General features: G+C 31.9%; 1 protein-coding gene across 2 annotated transcripts; it reads right to left on the bottom strand.

Moving 5' to 3' along the window:
* Positions 1 to 10059: 10059 nt before the first annotated feature.
* On the bottom strand, positions 10060 to 15236 carry LOC123921241. Of its 2 annotated transcripts, XM_045973697.1 has the most exons (9): positions 15065 to 15236; positions 14781 to 14906; positions 13934 to 14036; positions 13669 to 13728; positions 13466 to 13528; positions 13152 to 13352; positions 12948 to 13059; positions 12651 to 12868; positions 10060 to 10450 (listed from the first exon to the last, which is right to left on the bottom strand). In XM_045973697.1, exons 2-9 carry the CDS (start codon positions 14888 to 14890, stop codon positions 10361 to 10363), a joined length of 957 nt encoding a protein of 318 aa, XP_045829653.1. In that variant the 5' UTR covers positions 14891 to 14906; positions 15065 to 15236; the 3' UTR covers positions 10060 to 10360. The 2 variants fall into 2 exon arrangements, with proteins under 2 accessions (XP_045829653.1, XP_045829651.1); XM_045973695.1 differs by having other exon boundaries at positions 13934 to 14906; positions 15065 to 15221.
* Between the last annotated feature and the right edge of the window lie 1055 nt (positions 15237 to 16291).

Here is a 16291-nt window from a genome sequence, read left to right as displayed (position 1 = left end):
CCTGGAAGCTAAAACTACTTTGGATTCAAAGCAGTTTGCCTTAAAAAGCATCCTAGAAGAGGATAGAGTCAAGACAGAGTTCGCGGCATATCGGCACCTTGTATACCAAACCATTATTCGCTGCTATTCATGCAAAAAGGAAGCCTAAATTCCCACAACATATTGATTTTCAAGAATGAGTAGGATGATGGCTTGAGGGCCAAGTTATCTCACTTTTGTTATTCTTGATTGCAACACAATGCTCCATCTAGTGGCGCTAGAACTCCTAGGTGGCAGACACCGGAACTCCCGGGTGGCAGTCAATGAGACATAGATTCAGACAAGTATGTGCTTGGACTCATTTTGTACTATTCTATGATTGGTGACCATCTGATAGAAATGTTTGAATCGTTTGATTGCGATGGAAAGATAACTGGTATTGATCCAACTACATGCAATAAGCTTGTTACACATTGATAGAAGATTAGTAGTGATTAATTAAATAATTATTAAGTAATAGTTAATTGATTAATTGAAATATTAGTATGATATAGTATTTATATTATTAGTTGGATATAGTATTTCATCTAAGTCTCTAAATGAAGTACCCATTTCTTTATTCTCATTTAGGGTACAGTTTCTTGCTCCTTTCTTGGCAAATGGCGTCCACACCTCCTTCTTGCACCACTAGTGATTCTCTCCTTCGTCAATTGCAGGTTCGTTCCTCACTTCAACGTTTTTAATTTCTTTATATTTATTTATTTATTTATTTTTATTATGAATTTTCAGTGGCGGAAATTACAAATTTTCATTGCACCCTTTGTTTTCCTTTTTAGCTCATTTACCGTAGGAGAGAAGATCGCTAACGGTAGCCACCAATCCGAGATCCTGGAAGCTAAAACTACTTTGGATTCAAAGCAATTTGCCTTAAAAAACATCTCATAAGAGGATAGAGTCAAGACAGAGTTCGCGGCATATCGGCACCTTGTAGACCAAACCATTATTCGCTGCTATTCTTGCAAAAAGGAAGCCTAAATTCCCACAACATATTGATTTTCAAGGATGAGTAGGATGATGGCCTGCGGGCCAAGTTATCTCACTTTTGTTGTTCTTGATTGCAGTGCAATGCTCCATCTAGTGGCGCCAGAACTCCTAGGCGGCAGATGCCGGAACTCCCGGGTGGCAGTCAATGAGACATAGATTCGGACAAGTATGTGCTTGGACTCATTTTGTACTATTCTATGATTGAAAACCATCTGATATAAATGTTTGAATCGTTTGATTGCGATGGAAAGATAACTGTATTGATCCAACTACATGCAATAAGCTTGTTACACATTGATAGAAGATTAGTAGTGATTCATTAAATAATTATTAAGTAGTAGTTAATTGATTAATTGAAATATTAGTATGATATAGTATTTATATTATTAGTTGGATATTTATGTATTGGGTTGTTTAAATGGACTTTATGCCTCTAGGCCGATAATGGTTATTATATATGTGTAGTGTTCTCACACACTTGAGATCAACGAATGAAATGAATGTTTTTATCTTTTATTTTTATTGTCATTCTTTATTGCATTTCTTTATCTTTTGCTTAGTTTAGCTTGAACTCTCTATCACACATGGTCGGGTAGCCGACCAATTTATCGTATGAGAGAAGATCGCTAACGGTAGCCACCAATCCGAGATCCTGGAAGCTAAAGTTACTTTGGATTCCAAGTAGTTTGCCTTAAAAAGCATCCCAAACGAGGATAGAGCCAAGACAGAGTTCGCGGCATATCGGCATCTTGAAGACCAAACCATTATTCGCTGCTATTCGTGCACAAAGGAAGCCTAAATTCCCACAACATATTGATTTTCGAGAACGAGTGGGATGATGGCATGCGAGGCAAGTGATCCCACTTTTGTTGTTCTTGATTATAACGCAATGCTCCATCTAGTGGCGCCAGAACTCCTATGTGGCAGATGCCGGAACTCCCGGGTGGCAGTCAATGAGACATAGATTCAGACAAGTATGTGCTTGGACTCATTTTGTACTATTCTATGATTGGAGACCTTCTAATGGAAATGTTTGAATCGTTTGATTGCGATGGAAAGATAACTGGTACTAATCCGACTACATGCAATAAGCTTGTTACACATTGATAGAAGATTAGTAGTGATTAATTAAATAATTATTAAGTAGTAGTTAATTGATTAATTGAAATATTAGTATGATATAGTATTTATATTATTAGTTGGATATTTATGTATTTGGTTGTTTAAATGGACTTTATGCCTCTAGGCCGGTAATGGTTATTATATATGTGTAGTGTTCTCACACACTTGAGATCAATGAATGAAATGAATCTTGTTATCTTTTATTTTTATAGATAATTGGTAATGATCCGACTACATGCAATAAGCTTGTTACTCATGGTCGGGTGCGTGTTTTAGAAACTAAACTTCTTCCAGAAGCTAGCTCTCTGGTCAAATAGTAAGTAAAGTTTATTCCGGCGAAAAGGTATATAATTTTTCACAATTACTTTTTTTTTTGTCTAGAATGTGAATTAAAGGTATATATATCGATATTTTAGTTTAAATTGATTGTTTGTTTGTTGCATAGGTCGAGTTTAGAGACACTACGATTGGATCATCCAATCTTATGGAGTAACTTCAAGAGAGGATGCTTTATATGTGAAAAGCATAACTGGTTGAATGAATCGAAAAGTTCCCATCTATATACATATTTGGATATTACCAAAAGCAGAATTATCTTAAACAGCAGGGACTGGCGGAACTTGATCGATCAGAATATTTACAAGAAATATAAAGCAAATAAAAAAATCTAACAAATCAAGAAACTGTCGCTTCATCGGTCACATCTTTAATAAGTTTCATGCGCAATGTTATCGAGCATTTTGACAAATATAAAGCTGATTTTCAAGGGGCAAACAACATTGGCGACGCTTGTGATTACTTTTTTGTGCTATATCCTAATCTCATAATTGAATGCTTCAACTTTGTGAAAATGCATCTGTTGCAAGATGAAAGGTTCAAGGATTTTCTTTCTAATTAGTAATTGAGTGAGCTGCTGCGGTTAAAGATATAGTTAGTTAGTAATTAGGACGATTGGTTAGTAGTTTGTTGATGCCTATATATAGGATTAGTTAGTAGTTTTTTTTTCCTGAGAGAATTAAATTTTCTCACTGTTCATTTTCTTTCTCAATTCATTTTCTCCTCTTTTGGTTTCGATTTGGTTTTGCGTTTCTCATGATTCCAATTTTCTTGTTCGAATTCTTGATTGAACCAAATTTCTATTATTGTTCAAGATTCTTTCTCAGAGTTACATCATAAAATTCTTCAAGTTTGATTCTCTAAGATCTGTTGTGATTGATCGATCTTTACATATTTTGATTTCTTGTTCGAATTCGAGTTAGTTACACTCAAGGTTTAGCGTTTCATTGTAATTTATTGATTTCACTCTGAATCGCCGTTTTTGAGTCATCATCTCAGATTCGAAACACATCTTCTTTACAGCTTGAGTTTGCGATTATGTTTTTATCGCAATTTTTGGTTTGCGTCAATATCCCCAAATTTAGGCCATTAATTCTAATAATATTCATGGTTTAATATATTTTAAACATCATAATATACAACCTAATAATGTAGATTCATTCAGATAGATTAACTATTCATATTTTCTTAATTAAATTTAAAAATGAATATTTTCTAAATAGCAAAGATTAAAAAGATCACTAAATATGGACAACACAATGTTGTTTAATCAAAAACATTGAACGATACATTCGTTTAACACGTTGAAAAAAACCCAAAAAAGAAAGAGGTACTAATGTTACTGCATGCTAGTAAATTAATGTCTAGAATGTGACATGTTATGGTATATACCATGTTTCCTAGAAAAGATGAACATCTCAATTCAAATTGTAAAAAAATTAAAAATAAACATCTCAATTCACATTAATAGTTACTACATTTGGTCTCGGTTATGAGTTATGACTAAATACAAAACTTAATTTTATGCTTATTATTGTGATTCTATGATAGAGTGAAAGTAGTTATTAAAAATGGAAATGTGAAAGGCATATCATTATCATTAAATAGAGTGTAAGTAGTTAAATTAGTTTATATTCAAAATCACAAAAGGAGTACAACTTTATGTGAAAGATTTTTGTTTTTGATTTCGGTCCATATTTATTTCATTTTACTCTCCTCTCCTCTCTTCTATAAAAAATTGAATTGAAGAAAATATGCGGTGAAGAGCAAGTTGGACAATCTCAATTTAGTATTTTGAATTTGATTTATGTATAGTCTCAACATTACATGATTCTCTTTCTAGACAGAGAAAAATGATCGTGTAGTGCGCTATCACGTAATCACACTATTCAATCACAAACGAATGATCCATATTTTAATTTTATATTTTAAATCTATTAGTTAATTGATTAATTGAAATAATTGATTAATTGTTGTAGTCTCAACATTACATGATTCTCTTCTTAGACAGAGAAAAATGATCGTGCAGTGTGCAATCACGTAATCACACTATTTAATCACAAACGAATGATCCATATTTTAATTTTATATTTTAAATCTATTTGCAAAGTTAAAATGTGAACCATCCGATTGAATTCTAACTACTAAAATTACATGATTATGTAAGTTTGTAATTATTCCTAACATAAGAAATTCATGCCCCATATGTAGAAAGGAAGTGAAAGATAAGGCTACCTATGAGAGGCAACAAAGAAGGCCCAAAGTCGAAAAAGTAATTTTTTTTTGTCTTCCTATCAATTTTTCCCACGCCTTATAAAATTACTAAAATATCCTTTGTCAGCTACTTAAATAGCAGACATTATAAAAATGAAATATTTGGAGAAAAAAAATCCTCCTCTACATGTCCGCTAAGAAGCGCAAAAAGAGGTTTAAACAAAACGGAGTGTGTTATGGAAATAGTTACATAAATTGAATATATATAGAGGTCCACAAAAGAATGATGAAAAATTTGAAACCTATACTTGATAGGAATATGAGGTGGGTGGTAAAAGTAAAGACTTGATGGGAATGGGTCCATCCACATAGTCCCACTTACATTCTTTTTGCAGAGAGAATAAGCATTTCAATCCTTAATTAGTCTTTGACTTAAAATAGTTGTTTTATCCCTTCACTTTCTAACATTTTTTTTGTTTTTATTTTTGAGTTTGCATTATAGTAATGTTTTATAATGAAAGTGGAGAACAAAATTATGAGAGTATGAAGAAGAGTAAAGTAAGAGCATGTGACATGCTTTTCCTATAAGTCAAGAAGAATTTATCAAATCACTTAAATTAAACTCAAGTTTATTATTGCTATATATACCCCTTCGGGAAAGTGTGTTCCACTCTTTAAATTCAATCATACACAACTATTATCATATTAACGAATTACATGAAAATTTCAATTTCTCTAATGAATTCAACCTTCTTTTTTATTTAAAGAATCTAATGAATTTTACTTGATGGCCAAAGCTGAATTTTTCCCTTCAGAATTTTTAATTCCTAAGAAGAAATATATTAATTACTTTTATTCTTCATCAATTAAAAAAAGTGTAATGTACTAGGACTATAAAGTCTACAATAATGTCTTGTAAATACAATTCAATTAGTAGTTGCAAAGTTAACCCTATAAAATTTGCATATAAAGTGAGGATTGTCTATGCATATAAACTTATATTTAGATCATTTTATATCTAATGTGAAACTCTTAATTAACACACTCCTCATTTTCCCCCTGTTCAAAGCAATTGAGCATGATGTGATAAATAATGGGTTGTCCGATAGTGGAAATCTAAAAGAGACTTTGATATTATCTTAGAATTTTTTTGGATAGGCCTAATTCAATTGTAAGGTAAAGATCATCTCTACTTGTAAATTCATATTCAAACCATATCGAATTCAATGTTACTCTTTACAAGTAATGAGCAAATTCAACCATTAGTGTTCTTTGAAAAAATTATCTTTAATTATTTATGTAATAACTTTATATGTTTGCAAAAAATAAAAGTAAACCAACTTTCTAGAAATGGACAATAAATAAAATCTAAACAATAATTGAGCTCAAATGGTTAATGAGTTCTTCCTATAACGGATCATTCAGGAGAGTCTGAGTTCGATTCTTGGTAAAATAATTATTTACAACCTGCACTTACTTCGCAGCTGAACTCTAGATTAACGAGCCCATTAATTCCTTTGAGAACCAGAAGGTTAATAACCCAAAAAAACCTATTAATTTAAAAAGGGCATATATCTATGAATAATTGTTTTTCAAACAAGACTCATATTAATGGCAAAACTAGTACTTAGTTTTTTTATCATAGTTTCTCATAAATAAAACCTATGTGAAGTTATAATTACAACTTAGAAATAAATTTAAATTAGCGCAAAATATTGAACGAAATAAAGGCTTGATAGATAGTTATGCATGCCTATATGAGCTTCCTTCCTTAGCCACCACCGACTTACCTCGAAATAATTTTGAGAAAATGTGAAAAAACTAACAAAAAAAAAACAAAAAGAAGGGTCACATTGAAAAGGATGGAAGCAACATCCTACTAATTAACAAATAATATAAAACAAAAGAAAGAAAGAGACTCTTGTTTTTCACTAGCTAATTAGCGACAAATTTGTAATATCATGTAAAATAGACTAAACTTGTGTTGGTAACGTAGAAAAAATGTTGAAAGAATGGATAATTAATAGATGTGGATATTATAAATCCATGTGATCAAAGAGTCTTAGTGATAAGGAATTTGAAACCTAAAAGCATTGGTTGTTGGTGATCCTTTTTGAGAATTTAATTAAAAGCTAGTTAATCTAGAGAATTTAAGATTATAGGGTCCCAATAATAATAATAATCATTACATGTCATGTTTTATCATACTCCATGGTGTTTGTTGAAAAAAGATACTTTAACACAAGATATGATATGTCAACAAAAAACATACAAGACATGAAATGAGAGAGCACCCGTTAATTAGTTCATTGCAAAGAATAGGAAGCAAATAATTTAGACCTTCTAAAGTAATAGGACAAAAAATTTGTAAAGGAAACATAGTTTGTATGGGAGCTTTTTTTATTTAAAATATATAAATACATTTTACTCTAAATATAACTCTTTTTTTTTTGTCTAACCATCCTATTTTTAGAGATGAAATTTTGATAATATGAAATTCGATCGAGAGATAAATAAAGTCTAATTAGTAATTGTTTTAGTCAATATTCGAATTAAATATTCTAAATACAAGTTTGACATGATAAGTAGACTAGTGTAAAGTTTTCAATTCAACACAAAAGCTATTTTAATTTTTTTTAAAAATCACTTGAAGACAACCAATTTTGCTTGAAACCAAACACCATAGTTTTCACTACAATCACCTTTTAACCGGGTTATGAAATTAATTCTAATATGATATATAAAACACAAACTTAATCAATGTCATACATATATATTTATTTGGCACATTTACTAAAATATATTTTCAAGATAAAGTTCATGAATAGGAACCAAAAGTTTAGTTATCTTTTTCTCTATGCTTGATTTAAATCTTCAATATGTTTGTATATTCCTTGAACATATTTACAAGAGATAACCATGCAATGCAATGCAATGCAATGCTGCAATATAAAGCAAAAGACCAAAAAGTGTGTGAAATCCATCAAGGAATCCAACCTCTTAAGCAAAAAACTCAACAAATGAAATCATTTTGTTTTAGAAGATGGAATACACTTTTTTTATGCACACTCTTAATTGGATACTCGTCTAAAATCATCATAGTCTAGATTTTAATCATAAGCTTCCTATTTTTCTTCTTTTTTTCCTTTTTCAACTTTTTTTAAAAATCTTTCAAAGAATATAATTACCATTGTTGGTCATTTCTAGTGATATTGGAGGCCAACCAACATACTCGTGGCAATATGAATCATCACTATTGTTTTGCTTTTTGTCCATTGGTTTTGACTTTTTGACATTTCTGCCACACCAACAAGACAATAGTGCCTCATAAATCTTATAACATTTTCATGATTTATTTTTCTTCAATGTTTTCATTAGTAATTTTTAAAGCATTAGTAATAAATTTCATCTTATTTATTAGAAAGCAACCAACCTTTTTCATATTTTTCATATCTTGTCTATTAAATTGCAAGTTTTTTTTAGTAAACTCAACTCATATTATTAATCAAATAACGTTCAATATAAGGAACAACAAAATCAACAATACGAAAACTAGTCCATAAAATGTCCACCCTCAAAAGAGAATGAGCGACCGATTTTTTTTGTCTGCTAACAAACTTGACATCAAAGTTTTAAAAAAATGATAAATCATGTTGAACTCAGTTGAATAGCTCAACCAAGGTTTGGTAATCACTTTCAAACAAAACACAAATGACCACTTGCATTGCCTCAAGGAGCGTTGTTGCCTCGCCCTTCAATAACTGATAATTGAACAAAAATTGTCTCCTTGTTGTAGCCAATAGGAACTGGACAGATTGATCTCTAAAATAGCTTGCAAACATTATTGTAATGTAGCTGCCTCATCAACGAAAAAAACGGCATCAACATTGCATTTGATCCATCCTGCACGTCGCTTCTCCCACTTTGACGATGCCGGATCAGCTCTCGGCTTGCTGCATCATATCATTGTGGCGTATATATCATCTTGCTTTCTGTCCCAATGTTTCTCATCACATTGATGTCAAACCTCAGAATCTGTTCAATGAGGACCCTCTATCCTCTTGATCAATATAATGTTCAGTTACATCTAAATAACTTATAACTTATTTTATTCTGTCCATTACGAAGAATCTTATTACAGTTGGTTAATTTGTAAAGGATAATTGTATCAATTTTGAATTTCATCCATAGTCAAATCTCATGATGGTTACAAAGGGATCCTAACACTATTCAATTAATATGTCGAGACATTTTCAATGTAAAATGATCGTATAGTTTATATATTTTGGTTCCACAATATAAATATATGAAATTTCCACCACCTTTAGCAATGAACAATTTTCGTTGGAAAAGTTTGTAGAGCATACAAGGTGGACCACATTTAAAAATAAAAATAATTTTTGAAAGATAATTAAAAATAATAGTTTATTTGTGGACCACATTATATTTGAGTTTTTATTTGACAAATTAATCAATTATAAAATATTTAAAAATATAAAAAACTTAAAATATGAAATATCTTTGCACCAATTTCTCTAATCATTAAAATTATTAAATGGACTGTATGCGTGACCTATTAGTATTATTAGTTCAGCAACTCCATTTAAGTCTTAACTGTTCTGACTTAACTTTTTTTTTTTTTTTTATATATATAAAATGGAAGGACTAAGGTAATAAGAAAGTTACATAGCAACTAGTTTGAATACAGTAGTTCCACCTACATCCGATATAAATAAATTACAAATCTGAGTCAAACAAGACTCGTGAAAAATCATAGAATCACCCAAACTACATCCAATACTCGCAATATCATCTATACACACAAATTTGCCTCCCGTATGACGAATATGCACTTGCACTTTACAATCTAACTGCAAAAGTCTCCAAATTTTATGACTAAAACTACATCCTCCAAATTGTACTCCCTTCTACTTTTATGTACATAATTTATCTCTTTCACATTTTTCATGAATTGTCCTCTAATAGTAGAGGCAAATACTTTTAGTTTTAGTTTTGGTCTTATAGAGACTAAATGGAGGATACCCAAACTCTTACAGTATATTACCATTCATCATTAAAGAAGGGTATACATCAGCACATTAGGTATACAAGTTCCATCTTTTGAGGAGGTCTTGCATCCTCTATATTCCACTGTTTCTGTTAACAGTTATACCCATGTTATGTTATCAGTAAGTTCTATTAATCCGTTGATGTGACCCTCGTTATAATCGAAGTATGTTGTACAGAAGTACGTTGTACAGATTCGATAATAACGAGAATAATTAAGGGTGAATGAATATTCATTCACTCATCATTTGATGCTTTTTTGCCTTCTCTGGTTACTTATAACAGAATAGTAAAACATAAAAACAACTGTCAATTTATTGAAAGTCCCATACTAGATGAGAAAACAGGAATGAATACTCAAAATACTGTGAATTCTTCTTACTTAAAATTTTACAACACCAGCAGGATCAAAACTAAAACCTAAAATAGATGTTTTACTTTATATACTGGTAGTACACATTATTTAAGTCCCTGAAATGAATAAAAGATTACAGGACATTCATCCGAGCCTCCGTAAAAATCGCAAAATAATATAGCAGTAATATTTTAATGCAGTAGACCCAGCACCAGAGAATTATTAGCTTTGACAAATGGATCATCACTCTTGTGGCACCTCAAATCTTGTTGGAGTGTCAATTCCCATCATACAGCAAAGCCCCGATATCAAAATTATTAACAAAACTATGCTCTGTATTATCACAAAAGCAATTTCATCAGGACATCATAAATGTTGTAATATTCCCACAATGCTCAGAAGATGCTATTTTTAAACAGGAAAATAAATCATAAAAGACAGCCTCCTACTCGTGTGATCCACACGAAGCCAAATGTCAGACAGAGATGCAAATGATAATGGAAAGCTGTTATTGCTGTCTTGCGCATATCGAATGTAAGAGCTGATCTCGACATTTGATCGTATCGGGATGATTAATTTTATTAGATTTCAGAAAAGTCAATTTGTGTTTATGGTCAATACAGTCTAAAATCAACATTCCTTCTAATTTCAGGCTTACTGAAGCTTAGTTGCACCAAAATAAATTCACTTCTGAAGTTCTAAAATTAAACTATAATCCATACCATCAGAAAGGATAAATCCTAAGCAAGCAAAGATAACTTAGGTAGATCCTTGGAGAAAGTAAATAATTATATCAGCAAAGTCACACAAAATGAGTTGAAGTAACATCGGACATTAATGGAAGGTGTTGGTCATTGTAGATAATATCATTATCTTTTATTATGAATTTGAGTTATAAATTTATAATCATATCTGAGTTACAACAATCCTCTGGTTTTAGGTTTGTCTCATGTCTAACATGTGTTAATACGACATGTATAAGACACCACATTTAGGTGTCAAATTTAAAATAATTTTTTTCTTGCTCTAATATAGCTCTGACATGGAGCAACACCTATTTTATGTAGTAAACTGAGCACATTTTTAGTAATTTTGATGCAGTAAATTGTAACTTGTTTTTGGATATTTATTCTATAATTTTTGTTTTGTTGTTGAATTTAGCTTCTAGCTTTGAACTTCACCGTTTTCTATTTATTTATAAATGATGTTCATATATTATTTTGTTTAAATAGTTCAAATGCAGGGTTCTCCAAAAAGTCCAAGCAACACTTATACCATTTCAATGTTGTGAAAATCGAGAATCTGCACAAGACGGGAGGGGGTTGAAAGATCTTACCTCGAGGATCTAGCACAAATTGTAAGATCCTACTAATAGGGAAAAACTATACTTATAATTATAGTTATACACACCTATGCATAAAAATTATATTAGTTGAAGAAAATTCTAAATCAAAACATCAAATTAAGCTCATAACCAATTACACAAGAAAATAACTGTATGAACTCTCAAGAAACAGAGGAGAGGAACCACAGGCAACTCGCAAGAAACAAAAGGAAGAGGGACGAGACCATGTTGCAATCGCCGAAGGAAGAATGAAGCGACGTCGCAAGCGGAAGAAGGTGTGAGAGACAGTCACAGAGAAGAAAGGGAGGGGTGTTGTCGTTTGGTCTCTGCACAAAGCAACTCGCAAGAAACAAAGGGAAGAAGGACGAGACCATGTTGCAATCGCCGAAGGAAGAATGAAGCGGCGACGCAAGCGGAGGAAGGTGTGAGAGACAGTCATAGAGAAGAAAGGGAGGGGCGTTGTCGTTTGGTCTCTGCACAAAGCAACTTGCGCGCGATGACGAAAGAAATGAATAATGTTACGTTTTTTATTTTATTTGAGTTCCCCCAATCCGACCCAGCTCATATTAAATTTCAAAAAGGATTTTCAGCTAGAATCACGCCCCAAATTAAGGATAAATCTGTCAGGACACCAACTCTCGATATCACAGTGGTGACCGAACCTACTCGCAAATGTACTAACATTGTGCCATTTGAGGATGAGCACATCAATATTCAATCCACAACATAGTCTGTCTATAGAAATTCATACAAGGTCTTCTTAAGTTTAGTGTTGTCAATAAATTTCCACATATCAGATGGAAAGACAGCAGTTCTACATGGAAAGATGCCACGCAATAGTGGCTAGAAGTTTTAACACAAACCAAATAAAAGAAAGTGCATAATTTGTAGGGGAGCAAGTGAGGATGCTGAGAATGTTCAAATATACTACGGGACAATATCTTTCATGCTTATATTGTATCATTAAAATTTGAGGGATTCAGCCAAAAATCTACGCAAGCATGCCAATGAAGTGTACTTGCAATACCAGAAAATTTAATCATGGAGAAGGAAAGGGAAAAACAGAAGAAAAAATGGAGCATTAAAAGAATAAAATAAAAGTGGTATAATTGTAACTATAATATATTTCAACAAGAACTCCAAAGTCATCAACTCACTGCACTTGTAAAAATGGGAAAAGAAACTTACCACAAAAAGTCCCTCCAAAAGCGATGATTTAAGCTGGCAGACTCCATCGCATGCTGTAGAATTGGTTGATACATTCCCTGTTGTACTTTCTGCTAGAAACCTTTGCAGTTCTCTGTAAGAAGGATACTGGATTGACCTCGAGATATCTGACACATAAAGAACTGCATATTTTGCCCCAGATTCCTCTACAGAGCTGATAAGCTCAGATAGAACTTCACCTAAAAATATACATGCATGAGAGTTTAGCAGATGGTAAGATTATGTCTGACAAAGCCCATAACTCTGAAGTAGATGTACCTTCAGATTGTGTTCTGTCAACATCTTTCGAAGCTTGAGACTGTCCATTGCAGAACACAACCAAATCTGTTTTCCCTTTGTGACTCTCTTCCATCCTCTTGGTCAAATAGGCCTGTAAAGTTAAAACCAACAATAAAGAGCATCACACCACCATTGCAAGAAAAGGGACTAAAATTCCATAATTGTTCATGTCACATTGATTACTTGAACTGAGCGTGAAGCTGGAGTTTCTTCATGATTTCCATTACCCATGGAGCAAGATCCAAGGAAAGCGACGTTGCCGATTCCTAAATCATCTCCACAGGCTTCAGCAAAGCCTGAAACCAATGAATCTTCCAAATTCACATCCTCCGATGCTGAAACATAAGGAAATGCCATGGAAGTGTTGGATCTAACAAAAGAGTCCTGTTCATGACAATGGAGAATGTCACAGTTAAAGTTCGAAAAATTTAGTATATCAGCGGTCCTGTAACAGGTTTACATAAAAAACTTAAGACTACATGTCACAATTCTCTCACCTTGAGCAAGTCTGAAAGAGCTGAGCTTGCATGCTTGTTCAAACTTAAATCTGAAGATTGTAACTGCAAGGGTAATAAAATGTAACATAGTTTATTAAAACAATGCAACTGCACTCGTTGACAGAAATCACAAGCAAACAACACTTGCAAAATGGAAAAAGTTGCAACACAAACTATCTATATAAACACTTGAACGATATTACCTCTCCACCCACAAATAGAAGTGCCAGATCGAGAGGATCCTGAGATTTCTTCCCTTTGCACTATCCAAAAAAATAAATTTTGAAAAAGGGAATTAAAAATACAACAGCAGACACAATTGTAGAAGAAACATAAACTGAATAAATACTAGCATATATATATAGAAAGCAAAATAGCAGGCCATTCTTCTTGATAAAGGTTGAGAAAAGGATGAAGAGAAGTGCGGAATACATAATAGGAAACTAGTGTTGTGGATATGTATAATACCAGAAAATTTGACCAGCCTGCTTCAGATAAAACAGACTTTGCTAGGTCTTTTGGAGAAATGACCTGATAATTAACAGACTCCTTCAATCCATTGTCTGAGACTCTGCAGAGGTCCAAAAAGATATAAACAATTTTCTGATTTGTTGAACAACATAATGTAAACATGAAACATGAAGCATCTAGCATATTAACACTGTTACCACTAAGCACAACAAGAACAAGATGAGGGTGTTGCATATTTTTCCATTTTAACCCTGTTTATCTTTTCTGGTTATCGGCTTCTTTTCATTCTAACCTGGTTTATGTTTTCAGATTATCTTCTGCTTTCATTCTCTACTTACTATACATCTTAAAAACCACCATAAATTATAGAATGAAACTTTGTTGAATAATCCATGAAACCTATCCCCAGCCTGACCATGTCTGTGATGAACGAAATGTGGTGCCAATCTGAAAAGAAACCTAAAACTGCTGATCTATTAGAATTACACTATTATTACTAAATCTCGGTAGATCAAGCCACGCACGCCGCGACTTCTACTATCATCTCCTAAACCTTGGAGAACCACAAAAAATTTGTATCTCCTAAATTAAAACAAATCTAGCGTTGCTAGCTATCTAATAATTCTAATTATTACTAGTGACGCAGACATGAATGAAACAGCATAAAGAGATTGATCAAGCCACACGACTTTTACTATCATCATCTCCTAAACCCTTGGAAAACCAGAAAACTTTTCTATCTCCTAAATTATAACAAATCTACTGTTTCTAGCTATATCTAACTTTAATTCTAACTACTCGCGACGCAGAGACATGAATCAAATGCCATAAAGAGATGAATTACAGGTTATAATGAGATGACCAAAGAAATGCGGGAACTGTGGAAGAGGGAATTGACAAAACTCCATTTGGAATGAAAATTGCAACAATCAAAGCAAGTATCGGCAACATCATCGTTCTAACTTCGCCCCTGAAACAACCAAATACAAATTAATTAATTAATCGAATAAACTTCAGATTGAGTTCAAAACTGAAAACAATTACTGTTGCAGATTTAAGAAAGGAATGAATTCGGATGAGATTTGAATGAAGAATTGAATCGAGAATGAAAACCTAATCGTAACTAACCTCTTAGATAGATAGATGATGAATTTGTTATTGTGAACGTAAAGCAGATTGCACACCTCACTCACCCTCGCTCGTTCGGTTGAGATCTCACGAAACTGCCCAGATTTTATTTCTCTATTTTTTTTTAATGTATTATTACGGGAATAATAATAGGATTATTTTTATTTTATATACTCCGTCTCATATACGTTTATTGGATAATTATGTAATTAGTTCCTGCTAAGGATATTCAAATGCAAACCAATTCATTATAAAAAAAAAAAAAAAATATGCAAACTAATCCAAATAAAAATTGATCTAAAAATATTGGAAATTGATTTTTTTTTTTTTTAATCTATTTGCGTATTCTTTTTATGAAAACAGTTGATTAGAATGGACTTTGGATTGATATTTTAAAACAAATCCAAATCAAATTAAACCGAATACATATATTTTAATATTTATTTATTAATATGATATATTATATTAACTTATTATTTGTTGGTTTTAAATTTTGTTAATAATTTTTTTTTGTCAAGTAACATAGTGGTTAGACTCTCACATATTTAAATTTGAAGAAATGTGAAATCTGGGATTCGAACCCCGGTCACTCCAATAATGTCTCTGGTACCTACCATTTGAGATACACTTATGAGACAAATTTTGTTAATACTACTTTCTACTATTAGTTTAATTTATTTTTGTTACTATTTCAAATGTTTAAAATATAACCGATAATTGTTATTCTAAAATATTAATTTTAATATATTACTGTATAGGTTATATTTTACATGTCAAGCTATTATTTTATATTGTTCTTATAATAATATTAATATTTAATAAAAAAAATACAATGTGTAATTTAGATATCCAAAAACCGATGCAAATTAAACCACATGAATTTATATCTGACTCTTTTTTTTTTATTTTTAAATATTATCATTCAAAACCGAACCATACCGCAAATAAATATATTTTTGGATCAAATGAATTTTTGCCTCAAAATTAATTCAAATCGAACCGTAAACACCTCTGGTTTCTGCAATTACACTACTTTTTTGTATTAATTTTTATATATATTTTGTTGAGTTTACTTTTTGGTACAATGAAAAACAAGAGCAAAAAAAGAAGAAAAAACGAAGGAAAAAAACTCAAATATAAGGGGAATCAACCACGGGTAACAAGATTCCTCATGTAATGGATAACTGTTTTTATTTCATCATGGGGAGTATTCTCAAAGCTTCCGCT

This window comes from Trifolium pratense, linkage group LG4 (assembly GCF_020283565.1).
Source record: "Trifolium pratense cultivar HEN17-A07 linkage group LG4, ARS_RC_1.1, whole genome shotgun sequence".
Classification (NCBI taxonomy): domain Eukaryota; kingdom Viridiplantae; phylum Streptophyta; class Magnoliopsida; order Fabales; family Fabaceae; genus Trifolium; species Trifolium pratense.
The sequence above is the reverse complement of the archived record's forward strand: the minus strand, read 5'-3'. Positions and strand labels throughout refer to the sequence as shown.